This window comes from Acomys minous (assembly GCF_964271855.1).
Source record: "Acomys minous genome assembly, chromosome: 4".
NCBI classification, from domain to species: Eukaryota; Metazoa; Chordata; class Mammalia; order Rodentia; family Muridae; genus Acomys; species Acomys minous.
This window is the reverse complement of record NC_140486.1, coordinates 6,142,851-6,163,638: the sequence shown is the minus strand read 5'-3', so window position 1 is coordinate 6,163,638 and position 20,788 is coordinate 6,142,851. Positions and strand designations below refer to the sequence as shown.

General features: G+C 52.1%; 1 protein-coding gene across 11 annotated transcripts in view; it reads left to right on the top strand.

Annotated features, from left to right (window-relative positions):
- The window catches only part of ZNF516 (zinc finger protein 516), a 114,611-nt gene that overhangs the window by 88,953 nt on the left and 4,870 nt on the right, over positions 1-20,788 (top strand). For 9 of the 11 annotated variants that reach the window (XM_084779381.1, XM_084779382.1, XM_084779377.1 and 6 more), the window contains exons 3-5: positions 8,700-10,154; positions 14,327-14,431; positions 15,547-15,614. In XM_084779381.1, coding sequence (XP_084635507.1) covers positions 8,700-10,154; positions 14,327-14,431; positions 15,547-15,614 — 1,628 coding nt within the window. The remainder of the gene's footprint in view (positions 1-8,699; positions 10,155-14,326; positions 14,432-15,546; positions 15,615-20,788) is intronic. The other 2 variants (XM_084779375.1, XM_084779376.1) reach the window with 2 other exon arrangements.

Below are 20,788 nucleotides of genomic sequence, written 5' to 3'. Positions count from 1 at the left end.
AGATCTCACTGGGGAAAACGGTTTGTCTAGGATGTTAACTCCCGGCTGGGGAGTCTTGCGGCAAGCCCACTGCCCAGCCAGACTCCATTGCCCACAGGCTTTCTTATTTTCTCTTGGACTTCCTTGTTCTGTCCCCAGTGGCCAGTGGTTTCCTAGGGATGAGTAGCACCCTTAGGTGAGGGTGGGTGGCATGGGGGAAGGTGTCCCCTCTTATGTGGTATTGGACTGAGTCTAGAGGCCATAGAAAAGATAGATCCCTGGATGAAGGTGCCAGTTCTGACTGGGTCTGGCATACCAGTGTTGTAAATTCCTAAGGAATTGTGTTGGTTGCTAAATTATTAGGATAGTTAAAGCAGGTTGGATGCACTGAAAAATATTAGTCATTTTGAAGCTGAATGTGCAGCCTGTAATCTAAGTCACATGCACATAATATATTATTTCACTTAAATTGGACTTTTCAGATCAAGTATGTTACTAAAGTCCCCAGTGTTTTAGTGCTTGGTAATACTGATGAATACTGAAACAAAAACTGAGATGTTTTAAGACCTTTGGGTGGAAGTCCACACAGCGCACTGCAAGAGCTACGTAATCGTGTTTGACGACCTAAAACACACACGCTTGGTATGTTTTCAATTAATGAATATCTGCTCAGAAGTCGCCTCTCCTGTGGTATTTTAAAATAGCTGACCACACGTGGTGCACAGGCATAGGGAGCAGATCATATATTGGGCATAGGCGCCACCTAGTGTCTGTGCTCCCATACTGCTCTGGCCACGACACCCTGGGGCAGCTGTTGAGAAGCACTGTCTGCCTCTTTGTCAGACTCCCTCTACTTAAGGAGTGACACATGTCCAGAACCAACTTAGCCTGCATTTATAAATGCGAATAGCACTGTTTAGCCAGGACCCAATTTATAAGCTTAGTCTCCTTATGGGCGGTTTTCTCTTGGGAGCACCTGTCCCATTCCTGCCTCCTCATGCCGAATGCCGTTACAGTGTAGACCCTTTCTTTTCAGTCAGCAGTCCATCCCAGAAGGGGAACCGAGTCTGCATTGTACCTGCAGCTGCTGGGGTGGGGACCTGCCATCCAGACACCCAGTGTGCTGTCAGCTGTGGCTACCCTGGCAGATCCTCGTCAGGAGTTTCACTGAGGGCAGGGGATGGAAGGAGCAGAAAGCGTACCCCAGATGTCAGGGGCTCAGCGTACCTGAGCCTAGAGGAGGGTCCCAGGGGCCTGGGTGAAGAGTGCTGGACACATGCTCATGCTTTGGCCATGTTGGAGCCCGGAAGGCTGGGTGACCCGCTGGCTGCAGTGGGAGTAGCATTTTACTCTCCGCAGAGCCTGTGTTATGCTGTTTCTTTACATCCGACCTTCATATTGAATGACTGCTTACCACAGGCACCAGGCAAACACACACACCGCTTAGGGGCGGGATGCATTCCCCAGTTCACATCCTTACCCGATTGCGTCATTTCACAGATACTGAAACGCTCGCACTAAAGAGCTCCGGTGTCCCTAGACCGGGATCCCCTGCGCCATGAGGGTTGAGCAGACTCTGTTCTCGTGTGCTGGTTGGATGGCTATTGTGTGCTAAACGTGGTGTACTAGTGGTCTAGCGTGTTCTGCAGAGTGCCTGAAGAACTGGGGTTAAATGGGGCTGAGGTATGACTGCTAGAACGGAAACGCTCTATTGGCGGACGCAGTTGCCCTGTCAGAGCGGGAATTCTGGCTTTCATGGTGGCCATGTATTTTGTTATAGTCCAGGTTCAGTGCACAGTCTCTAGCTTGGCTGTACCTGCTGTCGTGCCTTGTGCAAGCAAATGCTCACTCGCATATGCAACTGCGAGAGGATGGGCTCAGATGTCCCCACGAGCCGATCCATAGCCATGTGTCCCTGATACGGGGTGCAGTTCTCTTGGGGTTATACTGTCCTGGTGGTTGTGTGATGTTGTCAGCACCTGCCCCCTTTCCCGTCCTTTCTTAGCCCCTGGGTCTTCTGGGGAACAACAATCTGTATTCTACGTGTTCTGGGAAACTCTTGCTCTTAGCTTGGGGGAGGGGGAGCAAAGAGGTGACTGTCCTCTTACTGCTGCGAGCCTGGCCCTAGGCTCACACTGGCTCTTCACATTGGAGTTTCTATCACTGTTTGCCCCAGTTGCCACGTATGCACTGGTGCTGAGAGTGCTAGGCCGTGGAGGCAGATGCTTGGCAGGTTGCTGGGAGCCACCGAACCAGCCCAAGGCACATTTTTGCCTTATCATCCAGTCAGGTGCTGCTCGCTTGAGGACCTGTGAGCCCAGCTTCCCTGGTGGCAGGAGACCAGCCAGGCTGCTTGTTCCTCATTCTCTCTGTGAGCCACAGGGCACACAGGAGCAAGGACACTAGCCTACTGTGTGGCTGGAGGCTGGCCCTGCTCTGTGAGGATCACTGTCAGATAGCTCTTGTGCTGCAGCTGCCGTCCAGCATGTCACCATCCCCGAGAGAGTGACCTGCCTTTCTTCAGCCTCCATGTGGGGGCCTCTGTGCCTGTTGTTAAAGCCAGGGATATGAGTTGAGGGGATGGCATAGTCAGTGCAGTGCCTGCAACGCAAGCCAGAGGGCCCGAGTTCCATCGACAGAACCTTCATAAGAATCCGGGTGTGGTAGTGTGCACCTGAAATCCCAGCTCTCAAAAGGTAGAGACAGGCAGGTGTTTCTGGGTGCTTGCTTGGCAGCCCATCTCGCCTGGCTGGTAAGTGAGAACCAGTGAGGCCAGTGAGAACCTGACAGGGAGGGAAGACACTTGAGGAACAACACCTGAGATTTCCTACAGCGTGCATGTGCATACCCCCAAACATAATTACACATACACAGGCATGTATATGCCTGCACATCGCCTCCCCCTCCCCCCCCATCCGTCTCTCTGACCCTCTGAGGGCTGGTGTATTGCTGACAGCCCCCCACCCACCTCCCACCCCACTTTCCTGTCCCCTCTGGTCACATCTAGCTCGGCTCCCCTGAAGTGAGATTCTGCCTTCTGTTTATTTTCGCACCTTGGCTCAGTGTTCTCCAGTCATGGCTGAAGACTAGAATTACCTAGGAGGGTTAGTGTTATTATTGTTACTATTATTAATATGTATATATGTGTGTGCTCGTGTGTTTGCATGTGTGACCGCATGATTCCTTGGGCGTGTCTCATTTGGCTCTGTGGCTCACAGTTTAGGTGAGGCTGGTGGCCAGTGAACCGTAAGGGACCCTCCTGCCTCCCAGTCCCTACACCGGGATTACAGACGTGTCCTAGATACCTGCCTTTCTTACATGCAAAGGGAAGATCGAAGTTCTCGCCCACATGAGTGTCAGCAAGCACTTCACTCCCTGGCTATCTCCCCAGCTCTGTATTTTATTTATTCTTTTTAAGGAAAAAAAATATCCAGCTGTAGGTCTGTGGCCGAGAATGCTGTCTGCACGGTGGATGTCCTTTGTGTGGGGGCTGGAGAGATGGCTCAGAGGTTAAGAGCACTGACTGCTCTTCCAGAGGTCCTGAGATCAATTCCCAGCAACCACACGGTGGTTCATGACTATTCATAATGTGATCTGGTACCCTCTTCTGGCCTGTAGGTGTACATGCAGGCAGAGCACTGTATACATAATAATAAATAAATTACAAAAAACAACAACAAAACAAAACAAAAACAAGTGACCTTGGCCTGTGTCTGGGAGGCCTGGCCTCCAGAACTGATTTTCCTAAGTCTGTTCTTAACTGTGGGAGCTGACTACACAAAGTCTCTGGTCAGCGCCCCTTCAGGCTCCAGGGTCCCCTCATAGTACTTGTTTTCCACACCCCTGGGCCTGTTCTGGGTGTGCTCCTGTGCACTTGCCGTTGCCTTGGAGAGCGTGTGTCAGGGCCTGATTGGGTGCTTGCTGTCCTGTGGCCCCTCGGCCACTCCCTCCTGTCTGTCCTGTCTTCCTGATGCCATATCCAGGAATCAGCCACGTTTCTACTGTGCCATAAAACTCCGTGACCAATGTAAGTATATAGAAGGAAACGGTTATTTTGGACTTAGAGTTGCATCACCAGTGAGGAAGTGTGGCAGCAGGCCCCAGGCACGACGGCAGGAACAGCTGAGAGCTCACAGCTTGAACCACAAGCAGGGATAGAGAAACATTTTCAAACCTTAGAGCCTGTTCCCAGTGACACTCCTCCAACAAGGACAGATCTCCTGCAACAAGCCACACCTTCTAATACTTCCCAATGGCTCCGACCAACTGGGGACCGAGTACTTGAACATATGAACCTATTGGGGGGTGGGGCTGTTGGGGCACCCTACAAGCATCATGGAGGCCGGCAGGGAAATTATCTTCAAGGAGAAGAATGAAACGTGGGTTAGCACCACTTTAGCAGATGCTGGATCAAAACTTCCAGTGCCTGACCTTGAAGTTTATTTTTCTTACATATTTAAGCACGGTAAAACTTAGGTGAAACGTCTCTGTATGACAATGGTGAAGCTTCAGGGACAGCTACCTAGGTGTTCCTTTGCAAAGTAGCAAAGCACCTGTGACCTTTACACTAGGAATAAGTCTTATTGACTGATGAACAGTGCTCAGGGCGAAGGCCCAAGGAGGACTTGCAATAAGCATAGTCTTTACTGATGGAGGATGCCGCATCCTGTGGCGTCCCTTCCGCCGACCTCTTTCATAGGGACGGGTTCTGCTCACTGAGGCTCAGCTCAGGATGTCAGCGGATTCAGGCGGAGGCGGCTCCATAGGTTAGCACATAAGAGCACCTGGCTGTTAGACACCCTCCACTCCAGCCTTCCGGGTGAACAGGCACCAGCCATTTCCTCCCTTGAAGAAAACACAGTGTTGGTTTTTCTGATGCGTTTGGAAAGTCGCCTCTGGTGGGGGCATTCTCATTCAAACCGTCACCATCCCCAAAGTCTAAAGTCTGCCAGCCAAAATCCTGAGTCACCTCTTAAGGGTGGCATTCCTTGATGTTAGGATTCTAAAACTGCTACCCTCTTGGGACGTAGCTTTTTGAAGCACAGGAACCTGGAGAGGGACCAGCTGTTTTGGCAGCTTGAGGGACACCTTTGTCCCGTGAGGCAGCACAGGACTTCTGATGGGAGAGGGAGGGCTGCAGGTCTGTTCTCATCTGTGCTCCAGAAGTATAAACTCTTGTAATGGCAGGGGTGTAGCAGGGCCAGACTCCTGAGTAACCTGCTCCAGAAATCAGTGACTGTAGCCAGTATCTAGGTAGGAACCCAGGGAGATTCTGGAGAGTGAAACACAGAAGACCACTAAACAACAAAACCATAACCACAACCAACCAGCCAACCAAGCAAACCACACCCAAAACAACTACCACTACCTCCACCACCTCCTTCACCACCTCCACCACCACCTCCACCTCCATCACCACCATCACCACCTCCACCTCCACCACCTCCACCACCTCCACCACCACCTCCACCACCTCCATCACCACCTCCACCTCCACCACCTCCACCACCACCACCTCCACCACCATCTCCACCTCCATCACCACCTCCACCTCCATCCGCTGGTCCACAGAGCTAGTCGCAGCAGCACATCTAGAGCCACACAGAGAAAATCCTGTCTTGAAAATTAAAATATCAAAACTCCAGAGAAGGTACAAGGAACTGACCTGGCAGCAGGGCTTACCTTCCTGCATGGCTGCCTCTTTACTCTGTTATAGATCACTTGTAACAAATGTGCAGCCTTCCACCATCTCTGTGCTGACAGTGAAGGCTGCGATCATGGGTAAGTGAGATGGTTGGAGTCCTGTGCGTATAGGTAACTGTGGTTCCCTCCTTCCCTGTGTAAGGTTCCACAAACGTATCTCAGCTCGCCTTACTGAGTCAACCACATTGTCCTTGACCTCAAGACAGGAGCACCTGCTTGTCCAGACTTCCTTCTGTCTCCTGCATTTTCAGCTTCGAGCCCTCTCACAAAGGGAGCCACACTGTATACACACATGCATGTCTCTAATACACTGCCGCACCCGAGATACTGTACTTAGACACTGTCTCAGAAAGAACCCTTGAGATGCAAAGGGGTGACCTGGTTGCTTTCTTGGCAAAGCCAGTGAGTTGCTGACTGTGTTTTGATCTGTGCTGATGTCTCTTTGCCCCTGGTACTCTAGTGATTCAAGCCTCTTTAGAGTATTTGGCCAGCCAAGTCCATATATAAGTGTCAAGGACTCAGTACACAAATACTGAGGAACCTACTTAGGGGCCTCTGTGTATTCTGTTGTCATGGAGAATACTCAAGAGGCATAGATGTGTCACCAGTCTGGTGGCACTGCGGTGAGCAGGGTGGCTAGGCTCCTCCTGCTTGGGAACCCTGGTTTTCAACCCCTTCCTGTCTCATAATTCCTAGCTCCAGAGCGGAGCTGTGGGCACACTGCAGCTGCTGACCGCACTCTCTGCTCCTGTGTCCCAGCTGAGAACCTGGGGTGTGACAGACAGCGCACACTCTCGCAGGTGCAGAGTTGTCCTGTGGGTGGAAGGAGATTGGTTACTCAGGACTTGTGGGTGGAGCCAGACCACTGGAATTGCACAAAGAAAATACCATTCGCAGAGGATGCCCCAGACTGGAAAATATTAAAAAGTCAGGTTCTTGTTTTCCATTGCAAGGGAAAGAATTGAAATAATTCAGAGCTCTGTTGTTCTGGTTTTACTCATGTGGGTGTGGTGTGTGGCCCGCAGGGGCCACTGCTCAGTTCCAGGGTCTTTCCAGGCTTCTGTTTCTGAAGCCCCTGCTGAGGAGCCGTGCTTCTGGGTCCCTAGGGAGAGCTGTGGTGTCCAATGGCGTGAATCTTTACCTCTGGGAAGCCCTGGTCCAGCCTCTTCACGGTCCCTCTTCCTGTTGCCCACAGTCTGACCATGGTGTCTGCAGTGTGGTTTCTGAACCTCTCCAGCTCGGGCTCAGAGCAGTCAGTGCCCTGACTCTCCGTAGCCATCAGCCAGCGTTTTGGAGCTGACGACCTGACATTGTGGGTGCCCACCCATTGTACCACAGCCGAGCTCTGCTTACTCCTGTGTTCTGTCACTGTTGCTGGGAGACTGTACTTTAAAGCCATGCTCCAGTGCCTGCTAGTCCCCGCCTCCTCAGAAAGGAGCATTCTCTCTGCCCCTTCTCTTTTGGGGTCACTGCCTTCCATGATAGGTACGCTCTTGCCCTGGCAAAGAATCCTTTGAAATTTTTTTTTTCCTTCCCCCTGATAAAATTCCAAGTCATATCAAACTGTAAGTCAGCACCTGCAGTCCACCTGATACTCGACTCTCTGGAATCTTGGGAAGCTCCCAGACCTCTCACAGGACACCTGACATGGCAGTGTGCCCTAAGAGTCAGGGTACAGCCAAGGTGCACTGTGGTTTGTGGGCGGTAAGGAGCCTTGTGTTCTCTGTCGAGGTCTTGAACATCTGCAGGGCACCTCCTGCAGATTCACACCCAAGTGTGAACACACCCAGGACATGAGTACACATTTAGCACAGACTTTGACAAAGTGTGCCCTGTCCCAGGTTCAGACCCAGGTGTCAATAAACCCAAAACATCAGCACACACTTAAGGAGACTTTGCTGGACCATGTCCTACCCACCTGTGGTGCTGACTGGAGGGCCGTGGTGGTGGCACAGCCAGCATGGGGGCCTTTCCGGGTGAGGGGTGCTGGGTATGGAAGCTGCAGACTGTCTCCCTATCTGCACTCCACTCCTCCCTCCCCCTGCAGTTTAGAAGCCCAAACTTAGGGCCACACCCAGGCTTCACCCAGCTGTCTGGTGACCATTCGTGACACTGTAGAGCTAATTAGAGTGTGCATGTACACAGGCCTTTGAAGGGACCCTAATGTCAAGATTTAGAGTTGAAGATTGGCCTTCATGAGGCTACCCTGAAGTCACTCTACCCTGCAGCTTCTGAGGTTGGCACTGGGTTCTGGGAACTGTCTGTTTCTGCCTCTGTGTGGTCAGGGTTGTGGCGGCCTCCATGCTGCTTTTCACCGCAAATGCTCTGTGGCGACCACACATTGCATGAGGCCTGCAGGGAGCTCTAGAGCTGTGAGGTGCCATGTGGTTGCAGCTTAAGTCTTTTCCTGACTTCTTCTAACATTGTATTTTATTACAGTTGTTTATTTGTGTGTGTGTGTGTGTGTGTGTGTGTGTGTGTGTGTGTGTGTGTGTGACTGCACGCATGGTACAGTATGCACGTACACATCAGAAGATGACTTGTGGGAGTCAGTGTCCTCTTCCTAAGCCACGCGGGACCTGAGGTTCTCTTTATTTACTGTGTAGTATCTGGGGGTCAAACTTCTGTCTTCAGGCTTGGCAGCAAGCAGCTTTACCCAGCGAGCCCTCTCACCAACCTCCCATTTCTAATTATAACCAGTGACCTCCTCTTTAATCAGTAGTGGTGTAGTTACGTGTAGCAAGATAGTACGATTTCTTCGCCCATCGTTTGGGTTATTTTAGTTGACTGAAAACTGACACCTGCCTAGTGCAGTACTACCTCTGTCCGTGTGGTGCATTCCTGACAGATGCGTTGAGAGTAAACCGGGTCCCAGCACATCCTTCTTGTAATGCTAAGCCCTGGGCCTGACGTGAGGCAGGCGTGCCCTGGGATGCTTGTCTAGCTGTTCTCCCTGTATCTCGCTCTGCACTGACAAGAAGTGGTTAATGTCCCCTTTTACATTTTGCATCCTGCAGGGGCCCAGCCACGTCACTGCTGCTCTTCAGGAGAGGTGGCACCCACCGTGCTCTCCAACGGAGACCAGAGTCACAAACTTGGAAATAACCTGCCAGAGAAAGACCTCATCGAGCCCAAGGTGGGGATTGCCACGCCGTCCGTGTCTGTGCTCGAAAGCAGCTTCAGAGAGACGGCCAAGGGTTCCGAGCAGCATAGATTTTTTCTTGACTTAAAGATGCCAGCATTTCACCCCAAGCAGGAGGTGCCCAGCACTGTTGACCGGGTCGATTTCCCTCCGAGCATGGAAATGACCAGCCTGCAGCTCACCTTGGACGGCCAGGCTGGGCACTCACAAGAAAAGCTGTCTGCTTTGCACAAGGAGCACGGCGGGGCAGGAAAGCGGGCATCCGCTCCTGACCTGGTCCCGCTGGACTTGAGCATGAGGTCGAGCCGGGACGACCCCAGCAGCAAGGAAGTGTGCTCCCCGCAGGCGGCCCTGGTCATTCACCCGTGTCCTTACTGTAACCACAAGACCTACTACCCCGAGGTCCTGTGGATGCACAAGCGCATCTGGCACAGGGTCAGCTGCAGCTCTGTGGCACCTCCTTGGACTCAGCCTAACGGCCATAGGAGCATCCGCAGCAGCCTGGTTTTCCTTGCTCGCAGTGGGCGCACAGGCCCCCCGCCTGCTCTTGGGGGCAAAGAGTGCCAGCCCCTGCTCCTTGCTCGCTTTACCCGCACTCAGGTGCCAGGTGGGGTACCAGGGTCAAAGAGCAACCCTTCTCCCCTTGGGGTGACCACAAAAGCCGCTAGCATGCCTAAGAATAAGGAGAGCCATTCTGGGGGCCCCTGTGCTCTGTGGGCCTCTGGCCCCGATGGATATCGACAGACCAGAGCTGGCCATGGCCAGGAGCCTTCCAGTGCTACAGTGCAGGGACCCCTGGCCAAACCCAAACAGGAAGCCAGCTCCAAGTTGGCACCTTCCCCAGGCGGCGGGGGTCTCAGCAGAAGTGCCACCCCCACACCCTCGGTCATAACCCGTGTTGGTGCCCAGCCCTCAGCCAATAGCAAGCCCTCGGAGAAACTCGGGGTCCCTGCGGTGGGTGCTGGCTTTGCCCCTCCGAATAAGCACAGTGCCCCAGACTCTCTCAAAGCCAAATTCAGCCCTCAGCCTCAGGGTCAGCCTCCTGTGAAAGGTGAAGGAGGCTCTCCTCTACCTCCCCGAGAAGCCCCCACGAAGGCAGCCCAGGAGCTGAGAACACTAGCCACCTGTGCAGCGGGGTCCAGAGGGGATGTGGCCTCTCAGGCTCCACCTGGCGCATCCCCCACCTTACACTCCATCAAGTCGGAGCCGGCAGCTGAGGGGCAGGAGAAGCGCATGGACATCCTCAGTATCTTTAAGACGTACATTCCAAAGGACTTCGCCACACTCTACCCGGGCTGGGGTGTCAGCAGCCCTGGGCCTGAGCACAGAGGTAAGAAGGGTGGTGGGCTCCCTCCTCCCTGGCTGCTCTGAGGTCATGGGTATGCAGACCTTCCTGCCTGAGTCTTCAAGGCAGACACCGGGGAGCTGCTGCCTCTTCTTGTAGACACTAAATTTGAAGCCCACTTGTTCACTCTGTACTGCAACTTGGCCGGAGCAGGCAGGCCTGGCCACACCTCATGTTGTCACTTTAAGCAAAACATTGGTACCCATCCACTGTGCTTGTTTCCCAAAGGAGAAATGTCCATTTGACGTGCTTATTAAGTTTGTGTATAGGTAATATAAAAGCCACCTGAGCAGTACCCTGCGGGCAGGCAGGGTCTTCCAGCAGGAAGTGGATGCATGCATAAAGACTGAAGGCCAAACTGCCCTCTGACTCCTCAAACAATACCTAATGGCGTTTTCATTCCTCCTCCTGTGTCACTGACTAAGAGCAGCTCTGGTCAAGGTTCCCATGTGCTTGAGGCCAGGAGCATTTTGGATCTTTCGAGATTTTGGAGTAGTTACCTGTACATAGCATCGTGAGAATGAGGCCCAAGTGTAAAGACAAAATTCATTTCTATTTCATGTGAACTTTTCACCACAGTCTGGAGGTGGGGGTGGCGGGGGTGGTGGTGCCGATTTTAGTACGTTTGTCCATGATCTGAGCGTGAGTGAGATTTTCAGTTCTGGAGCGGTTTTACAGGGATGTTTGGCGTTTCTGCAGCCAGTAGCATTCATGAGCTCTTTAGCCAACTTCCCAGCCAGTTGGCTATGACTCAGATACAGTGATCCTGTACAGTGGCTCTGCTTTTGAACGTAAACAGGTGTAACACCAGGGAAGTTTGGAGCCTATTAAAAAAAGTCTTAACAAGAGAGACAGGAAGATTGTAAATTCAGGACAGCCTCGGTGTACAGGTGGGGGCCCTGTGTCAAAACAAAGAACCAAAACCAAACAAACCTCAATCCGCTCCACTCTCAGTTTATTCCTGGTGGCCCCAACTCTCCTCCTGAGTAGTAGGCTTGCTGGCCACAGGCCCACAGCTTCTCGAAGCTGCTGCTCCTTTAGGCAGCTGTTTTTGAATCTAGTACCTCAGATCTAGGACATTGGAAGGACTTATAGATGTGCTGCTGGGCTGTGCCACCTGTGGGGACCCCAGTTGGCAGTCCCTTGCCCTGTGGCTGTGGATTTCTGCTGAGCTCATAGGTTCTTACTTGATTTGGGGTGTGTCTGTGAGTGGTGAGGTATCCCCCTTTTCTGTCTCAGTTTTAGCTGTGTGAGTGGTCCCGGGCCCTGTAGTCCTGTGATTGCTGTCTGAAGACTGCCCCTGTCATGGGAGGTGCCAGTGTGGCTGCCTGTGGGTGGGACGCTGTCCCCCATTCCCCTGGTGACTGTCTTCTTGGAACCCATGATGGGAAAACCACCTGCTATGGCTCCTTAGGTACCAGCAGCTCTTCTCTCTGCTGTCCTGACCTTTGGCAGCTGACCTAGATGTTGACACCATGTTTTACCGACTGACCCAGACCCAGTATTTAAACTAGTCTCCCACGGGTGGCCTCTGGCATATGTATGACTCTTGACCTGCCAATGTGTATCTCGGTGAGCTAGGCAGCCAGTGATACCACACCCAGGCTGCTGGAAAATTCTGAGTTACTCAAAAACATCTCCTATTTGAATGGAAGACGGCCTTGGGAGCAAACAGCTCCAACGTGCTTTCCTAGAACTTTGAGCTGGAGGAGACAGGCTCGCCACAGTGAGGAAGTAGCCTGCGCTGAGAGCCCCCCACCCCTGTCCCTTCTGGCTTGCTCTGTCCTGTGTGTCTGGGCAGTAGCTGTTGATTTTGGCTAGTCCGGATGATGCTTCTGTAGGGTGAGTTGTGGAACCCCCAAGTCTCCTGCAGAGCAAGGAAGAGCAACTACTGTTGCCTTAGGGGCCTGGACTCAATCTCTCAGAATAAACCCATGGTGTTCGGTGTTCAGTGTCTGCCTACAGAGTGACTTCAGAGTGTGAAAATACAGGGTGTCACATAGCCGTTCGTTAATATGTAGTAATAAAAAGTCACAGTGCCCCAGGCTGACCTTCCTGTATTACATGGCAATACAGACTTCAGACAGGGAAATGAGATAATTCTAGATAAAATAATAAGCATGTGCTTCCTTATTGGAACATGAAAAAAATTGTATCTACTAAGGATATGAGAGCCACAGATGTCATTGTAACCTTCTGGCTGTTCTTTCTCCTTTCACATTGCACATCACAAGGTAATGATGAGAGACAGCCGGCTGCGTGTCTCTGCGCGTGGCCAGAGCCGTTTCCTCACTGCACAGACTGCTGTCTCCCACACCTGGAGGTTCGTGGAAAGCATGTTGGAGCTGTTTGCTCCCAAGGCCATCTTCCATTCAAATAGGAGACATTTTTGAGTAACTCAGAATTTTCCAGCAGCCTGGGCGTGGTGTCATGGCTGTAATGAGCAAGTGTCCTTTCTTAAAAAGTAAAATGAAAGTGCTGGTGGAGTGTGTGGGGCTGTGTGTGTTAGTGCAGTTAATGCGTACCAGTGCTTGGATGGAAAGCAGACAACAGCAGAGGAAGATTGCTGGTGACTTAGAGGTAGGGGCTGTGGTAGGGCAGCTCTGGTGACTTAGAGGTGGGGGCTGTGGTAGGGCAGCTCTTAGCACTGTTGGTTGTCATCACTTGGTGTCTCTGTATGATTGGATGAAGAAATATGCCTGTGAAAGTTCGAGAAGGACTGAGCAGAAGGTTCTTAGGCATTCAGCTCCGTAGAAACTGAAGAGGACAAGGCCACTTTCCAGCTTGAGCCACTCCTAGAGAGCAGCATGGCTCCCCACAGGGCTCCTGTCAGCCACTTGGCTGAAGTGAAAGGTGCTGCACGAAGCCTGCAGAATCCAAGGGAGCTAACTGGGCAGCCAAGGTCTGCTGGCGCCAGGACCCTCCGTGCTCAGAAGTGCCTGCCTGGTGGAGGTGTGGGCCGCACATATTCCCTTCTGTAGCTGGCCTGGTCACCTCGTGGATTGCTTTCCCATGGTTTGGCTTGGTGCAGTCTGGACGTAGTTTTGCTTTCCTTCCCTGTACTTGTAGGGCTGCATCTAGAAAAGCACTGTCCAAAACAGGTGTTAGAAAGAGGCCATGGGGCCACGTGCTGCTCACTCAGGACCTGTGATCTTTCCTCGCCTCCCACCATGGGCACTAACCTGTCAGCATCACACAGTGGCTTCTCCTTAACTCCTGGTGTTCTCTGTGTGTATAAGTGTGAGGGGAAAGGACGGCCCTAGACCTCAGGGCCTCGCAGTGCAGACGCGTCCTCATCTGCCCAATAAGGAGCGTGATGTGGCTTTTATGCAGTTTCTACCCATTGAGTTTGAGAACCTAGGCGGCAGTCCCTGCTGACGGGATCTTGTCATCCTTTCCGCTTGCTGAAGTGCCCCCTGTGACATGGTGGGAATGTCAGCAGCCAGGCGGGGGAGTGTGGCTACAGAAGTGGCTTCAGGCCCGTCAACTGCAGGCCGCACAGTAGGGAAGGTTCTTGCAGCCGGTACTACAGGAGAAGCGAAAAGGAACCACGGTGGCCAAAAGCTTCTGTATCCATTTCCTGCAAAGTCACGTGATACTCCTTGCTCTGGGCGAAGCCCAGCACCAGTAGAAAGGTGCCTGTTGGCCCTGTCTGCCTTGCTGGTGGCGTGGCCTGACTTGGGGGCTACAGCCTGCTGCTTGCTGGAGGTCAAGGCTCCATGTGTCTGCTGTGCTAGAGGCAGATAGGTAAGAGGCCAGAGCTGGGGTGGCTGCTGATGTCCGTCTCCCTGTTTCCGTCCCCTGCGATTGTGGTTGTGAGCACAGTGGCTCTGGGCGAAGTCACACTGGTGTCACTCTCATTTGTTTATTATGTTGCTTCATGGAGCCAGGTGACTTCTGCGTGGTGCATCCAGCTGCTTGGAACTACCTGCCCACCTCACAGTCGAGCAACGCCACCCTCTGGAGCATTTGTGTAACTCCTTGCACTCTTGTGTGTGCCTGGCCTGTCTGCTGAGCCAGGACAAGGCTGGCAGTTGTCACCAGGGCCCAGAGGTGGCTTCTCACGTTGATACGTCAGATAGACTAATATTATCTTCCTCTCTCCCTCCCCTTCCCGCTTTCCTCTCCATCTCCGTGTTATATTGCATCACTAACAGGGACACCGCGGACACAGGCCCGCCAGGGAGACTTTGTCTGTGTGGAGTGCGGCAAGAGTTTCCACCAGCCCAGTCAACTCAGGGCCCATCTTCGGGCACACACAGGTATCACAGCCCTGTGCCGTGTGACTGGCCAGTGCCAATTGTGTGTGTGTGTGTGTGTGTGTGTGTGTGTGTGTGTGTGTGTGTGTGTGTTGGGGTGGAGGGTGTTTTCAGGTATCGTGACAAATGCCATGACCAAAAGCGACTTGGAGAGGAAAGAGTTTTTTGGCATCTACTTCTAGGCTGTGGCCCATCACTAAGGGCAGTCAGGGCAGGAGGCCAGGGCAGACACCACGGAGGAGTGTGCCTCACTGGCTGGCTTTCTGGCTCACTTTCTCTCAGGCTTATGCTTGCTTAGGTTGCTTACACAGCCCAGTATCAACTGTGGGGGTTGGTGCTGCCCACAGTGGACTTGGGCCCAGATACTGCTGGACAGACTTGTCCACAGGCCTGTCTTACCTGGGCATTTCCTCAGTGAGGTTCTCTCTTCCAGGTGACTCTAGGTGTGTGAGATTGACTAACACTTATGGTCGCAGTGGGCATATTTAGAGTTCAGCGTTTTTAAAATTTTTATTCTTTGCATCCGTGTGCCATGTAGTTTAGTTTGAGAAAGCATGTTTGCATATGCTCCCTTTAAGGGGAGTAGACCTTCAGAAGTCATTATGCTAACGAGTTACGGTGCCACCACCACCACCGATGACAGCCAGGAAGTTCTTCTAACCCAAAGCTTGGTGACTTCCTTTTTGATGGGTAGAGCCAGTCTGTGGCTATGTACCAGGCCCCCTTGTTTGGCCAGTGGTTTCCTGAAGCACTTCCAGCCCTCGGTGTAAATCTGTCCTTGGGTGCGCATGGGCTACCTGTGTGTGATGATGGAGCAGGCAGGGAGCTGGGTACACTGGCTGCACTGTCCGGAGTGTAAGTCTGCCCAGGACACAGGCCAAGTGCTCATCAGAGCAGGAAACAGGTCCCTTTAGGCACGCGCTGGTGGTCAGTGCTGCTCTCCAGTGTGGAGTCTGAATTAGGGATGGCGGTGGCCCCAGGCGTCCGTCATCGAGGGTCTTCACTGTAAATGCTAGTCGCTGCTGTGTTTCTGCAGAAGGCCTCCGTCCCAAGGGCCTCTCTGATTTGCACTCGGCGATCTCACCAGCCCTTTGCTAACTGACCCTTTTTTCCCACAGCGGTGTTTGAGTGTGACGGTCCACGAGGTTCTGAAGTTCACACAGCCTCCACGGATGCCCCCAAACAAGTATGTCCTGTGCTGCTGCATGTCTGAGTGTCAGTGTGGTGTCTGCAGAGAGCTGGGACACGGGGCTCTTCATTGCGCTTGTGTGTGATGTGGGCGGTGGAAGTGTTCCATGGAACCTACCAGCCAGGACTGTCTGCGGTGACCAGAGAACAGGAGGCCACATAGCTGTCAGCTGCTGCAGACTGACAGCCGGTGCTAGGAAGGAGGGAGCCGGCAGTGACTAGCAGTGATGAAAACCTTTAGAAGTTCTTAGGTATTTTCCTGGGTGTCTGGGTCTGAGTCCCATCTTGCCTCCTTTAAGAGCACAACTTTTGGATTCCTCCATAAAGATGCCTGTCAAACCTTATGTTTCAGGGCACTGGCACACCTGTGTACTGGCCTCTCACACCTCTCGTGTGAAAGGAGGGCTACCGCACAGGTGTCATTGGGTGTGCATGGATGTAGCAACCCTGTGCCGTGCTTTGTTTATAGTGAGGCTCTGAGGGACAGCACAGGTGCTCAAGGTTGCGTTACTGTTGGTCGATGCTGACGGCCTGTGGTGTCGGTGGCCTCCTGCCCCACTCTACCCCCACCTCCATCTTAGTCTCTTTCTATCGCTCTGGTTATCTGCTACCCCAGGACAGCCCACAGCTGCAGCGACTCTCCCCTTTGCCCAAGCCCCATCTGGCTAGTTGGATTCGTGTCTGTGTGCCTGGCCCCAAAGTGTCCTGTGTCCTGTAGTGACAGGATTATGGCCTACAGTGAGACATCATGGAACTTTCAAGGATTGTTTTAGCATATTTCAGTAAAACCCATGCCTTACACATACAAAGCAGTTCCTTTGTGATAGGGAGACAGGTTTTGAAATGAATATAGTCTCTCCCGAATACTGAATAGAAAGGTCCCCAGCACATGGCCTGCTCCTACATCCGCTTAGTGCTGGCCTCTTTATCGACATACAGGCCACTGGCTACAGAAGAGTCAGGTGAGGTAAGCATGGGACCAAGTGACAGGGAGGGTGTTGTGACTAGAGGATTGCATTTGGGTATCACACATCCAGTGACTCCTAGGCTCTCCTGCTCACAGGTGACCTCCAAAGCCACCAGAGGCCCACTGTTGCTAAGTGTGAGGTAGAGCAGGACCCAGCTTGCTGTGACTGATTCTCCAGCCTGCTCCCATGCTTTCCTTACGTGGGAACAGGGAACCTGAAGGCAGCAGCCACTAAGATTGCAGGCTAGATTGTCCCGAGTCACCTTTATGTGCACTGGGTGTAGTGCCTCTGTCAGAGGAGATGCTCGCGTGATCTCTGCCTCTGAACGCAGTGCTGTTTGCTCTGCTTATGGCTGCTGTCCCTCTACTGCCAGCTCGTGGCCACCTGGTACTGACAGCTTGCCAGAGTGGATCCAGCCCCAAGGCATGCCGTTTGCTTTGCCACAAGGTCTCAGGAGGCCAACTCTCTTTTGTCTAGAAGGACAGAGTGAGTGGCTCAGGCCCTGGAGTTTAACCCCTTCCTGCCTCATCCTTCGTGCATACTAGCTAGTTGGCTTAATTCCATTTTTAAGGTTATGCTCCCGGTGGTCCCTTTGTCCTCCCTTACCTGGAAAAGTAGCTTTTGTTGATTTATTATAGAATGTTCTGGGTCTTTATCGGCATTCCATCTCTGTTACCATAGTTTGGAACTGTAAGGATCTTAAAGAATGTGTCAGAGAACACATCTATTTTAGGCTGGGCCATTAGACATGTTCTTCCTCCTGGTTCTTGTACGTGTTAATGCAGAACTAGTTGATGTCATTATTAGTGCCTATCAAAGAGCTTTCCTCGAGTCAGCTGTTAATATTCATAGGAGGGAAGAGAAGGCTTTGAGGGCCCGGGGTTCTTCCCTGCCCTGGCCTGGGTGGGGTAACAGGGTGAATCCTCTCCCAGAGCCAATCTATGTCATCAAGAACCTTCTTAGCAGTACCGGCATCAAGTGACTTGGAGGGAAAAAGGCACAATCTCTGTGTTTAATAGCTATCAGCGTCCAACTTGTCCATTCTGCTCTAAATGTGACTACGTTAATTATCAGGGTGCAGAGTGTGCAGGAGAGGACTCCCCTTGTTGGTGTGTGTTTCCTCTCTTGGGCAGTGGTGGCACCCCACCCCTAGCGTGGGAGACACACACCGTGAGGGAGTCGCTGTTGCCACACACTCTGAACTCTCAAGCAGTGCGTACTGCTTGTCACTCTGTGTGGACTTTCCCATGAGGCACTGTCGGTGGTTGTGCTGGGGAAAAGCCTGTGGGCTTCTGGTCTTCTCTTCACACAGCCTCTTCAGGAGGTGCCAATGGGTTTGTGTGTCCCAATTTTGCTTTGCTTGAGAGACTAGTTGCTACTTATTTGTTCGAGGGGGCAGAATCCAGAACTGTGTCTCGCCAACATGGGTTTCCCAGGAGCTCTTGTTGCCAGTTGGTGCCCTGAGGTTTTGTATGGACAGCCACTGCGCACCTGTCAGAGGCTCTAGAATCATCCAGCAGACCAAGCTTTGGGCTGCCTGTGGGGGGGTTTGCAGATGAGGCTGGCTGTGGGGGGAAGACAGCACCAGCTGTGGGTGGCCATGTCCCATCCGGGCACTTCTCTCCCCTGTTTGCTTCCTGACTGATGACTCCACGTAACAGCTGCTGCAGCTCTGATATCATGGCTCCCGTCAGCACAGACGGGCCTGAACGATGAGCCGAGAGTCCCTTCCTTCCCTAAGTTGCCTGGTCTGGTATTTTGACATTGCTGCTGGAGAAGTTACTAATGCACACTGATTTTGCATGTCAACATTTCAGTTTCCCATATCAGATATAGAAAATCACAGGATGCTGAGTTTTCTGGTGATGTGTCTGAGCCAGCATGGGGCCTGGCAGATCCCCAAGGTGACTGGTTTAACACTCTCATCTCTCAGGGAGCTAATTTCCTGGTGTGCCTGAGGATGGCCGTTTCCTGTACATGCCCTGTGTAGCCTGTCCCAAGTCACCCACCTCTCCTTTGTGATGCCCATACTCTCTAACAGGAAGTCAGAGGCTTTTGGCTGGGCTGTGGAGCTTACGGGTTAGTTTATGACATGAGTTTGCAGAAGGCAGCTATGGCCACATAGCCTGTCGTCTGAACTTCGTGCTATTTCTCAATTATTGTGAAAAACAAGATAAAAACACAAACTTAGGACACTATAGGCCACTGAGATGAGGAGCCGTTTCCACAAGAGGCATTTCAAGGCTGCTGAGTGGAGCCTTCTGATGGGTGGCAGGCAGGGCGTCACATGGCGTCACAGGGTGCTGTCCCTTCTCTGTGGAAGATGCTCCTCCTCAAACAAGGATGGGCAGTCTTCCCAACCAAGATCCCCAGGGGCGTGGCCTCCTTCACTCACTGATGCTGCGTCAGGCCCACGCTTAGCATGTGTCCTTAGAAAACAGCTCCTTTTGAAATGATTTGCTGAAGTGTGGTTGTTACTGGCGCATGGTGAACCCTGTCTGCTATGTCAGAGAAACTGCTCAGTCATTGTTTCATTGTCCAGCAGTTGTAGGTTCCAACAGTAGCTGTGAGATGGCTCAGGGGTAAAGTTCTGCCTGCCAAGCCTGAGGACTGAGCCGCCAAGCCTGGAGGGAGCCCTCCTACTCTTGTTCACTGTCTTTTGGCTTCCACACATGCGCCATAGCGTGCATGCCCACGTGTACACACTCTGCGAATACACAAATATAGTAAAATATTTCAAAATAAGAAGTTGTAATAACTTTTGAAATCAACCCCCCTCATCGGTCTCACTTTCCAGCTTAGAATTTTGCTGTTATATGAAATACAGTATTTTTATTTACAGAATTTAGAGACTATGATTAATGGTTTATTCTTCATTATTCTAAATGTTAGTTTAAAGTAGTTAAGATGGAGAAATAATTCCATTAATCAAATTAACAAAAAATGTTAAAAAAAAAAAGCCAGCCCACTCTGCATCCTTTTCTTGATGTGCAGTTGAACAGGACAGAAGGTGGGCTGGGTGGGCCTGAGAACCTGCATCTTCCGCTCATTTTCACCAGCGCTTGTGGATTTTCGACATCAAGATCTGATAGCTAATGCAAGTTGAAGCTTTTATTTGTAAAACTGAGCAAGTGTCCTCAGGAAATCGTCTGTTTTCCCTAAGTATGGTATTCCACCACTGTGAACGGGTTACTGGCTTCAGCGAAACGGCACTGCTGACTGAATGCCGCCTGGGCAAAGGCCAAGGTCCCCGAGGTCAGCCGGGCAGCTGGGGGTCAGCACCCACAGGCCTTCCTCTGGCTTTTCTTGTGTGCATCTTGAAGCTTCTTGGTTTGTGTGCATGTTGAGGACACACAGCCTGGATAGTTTGGCCCCTGTCCTACAAAGAAGGGAGGGGACATTTATCTCACCTGGTAGTTAGTGTCCAGCCCGAGCACACGGAAACACCTCAGCAGTGGTATGGTTGAGGCTCTACTTCATCTCATAATACACAGCTGTCACAGGGGAAACCCGTGTCCCCAAAGCCAGCTCCCAGGCTGCGGCTGTGCTGCCTCAGAGGAGGAAGCAGCTTGTGCATCTCAGATTGCTACTGTAGCTCCCTCCTCCTTGTCTAGAGCATTCCGTCGAATCCCTGCAAGGGATGCTGTGGTAGTGGTCCCCCCATCGGTGGTCCAGGTGAGTCAGTGGTCTAAAGTGTCTCTTCAGAACGAGGCACGTGACCCACCTCCTCCAGAACAAAGGGAAAATGCCAGTTTCTGCAACAATCTATGGCTACATCATGGCAAATACCTTGTTCCAGATTTTCAGGCTTCGCAGACCTGGGATAAATACCTTCTGAGCGGTGAGGTTTCAGCACTTTACTGGTGCAGGGCCATCCTGTCCTCTCTGCCCTGCCTCACGGATAGTCTGTGTGTCCTGTACAAAGATACAAGACACAGGTAGGTGTGGCCTGGGGTCTGTAGCACAACAGTCTGTGTAGACGCCACATACACACAACTCCATGTACTTGGCTCCTTAGCCTCGCACAGATTCCCTTGTCCCAGACCCTTATTAGCATGCACTTATGAATGACAGTCCAGGCCAGACAGCCAGAACTGCAGTTCTTATTTCTTGTGGGAGCTCAAAGCCCTGTGTTCTTTTGTGAGCATGCCTAGAACTGGTACCCAGGGAGCCGCACTTCCTCGGGCCTTCCACTGAGATCTCT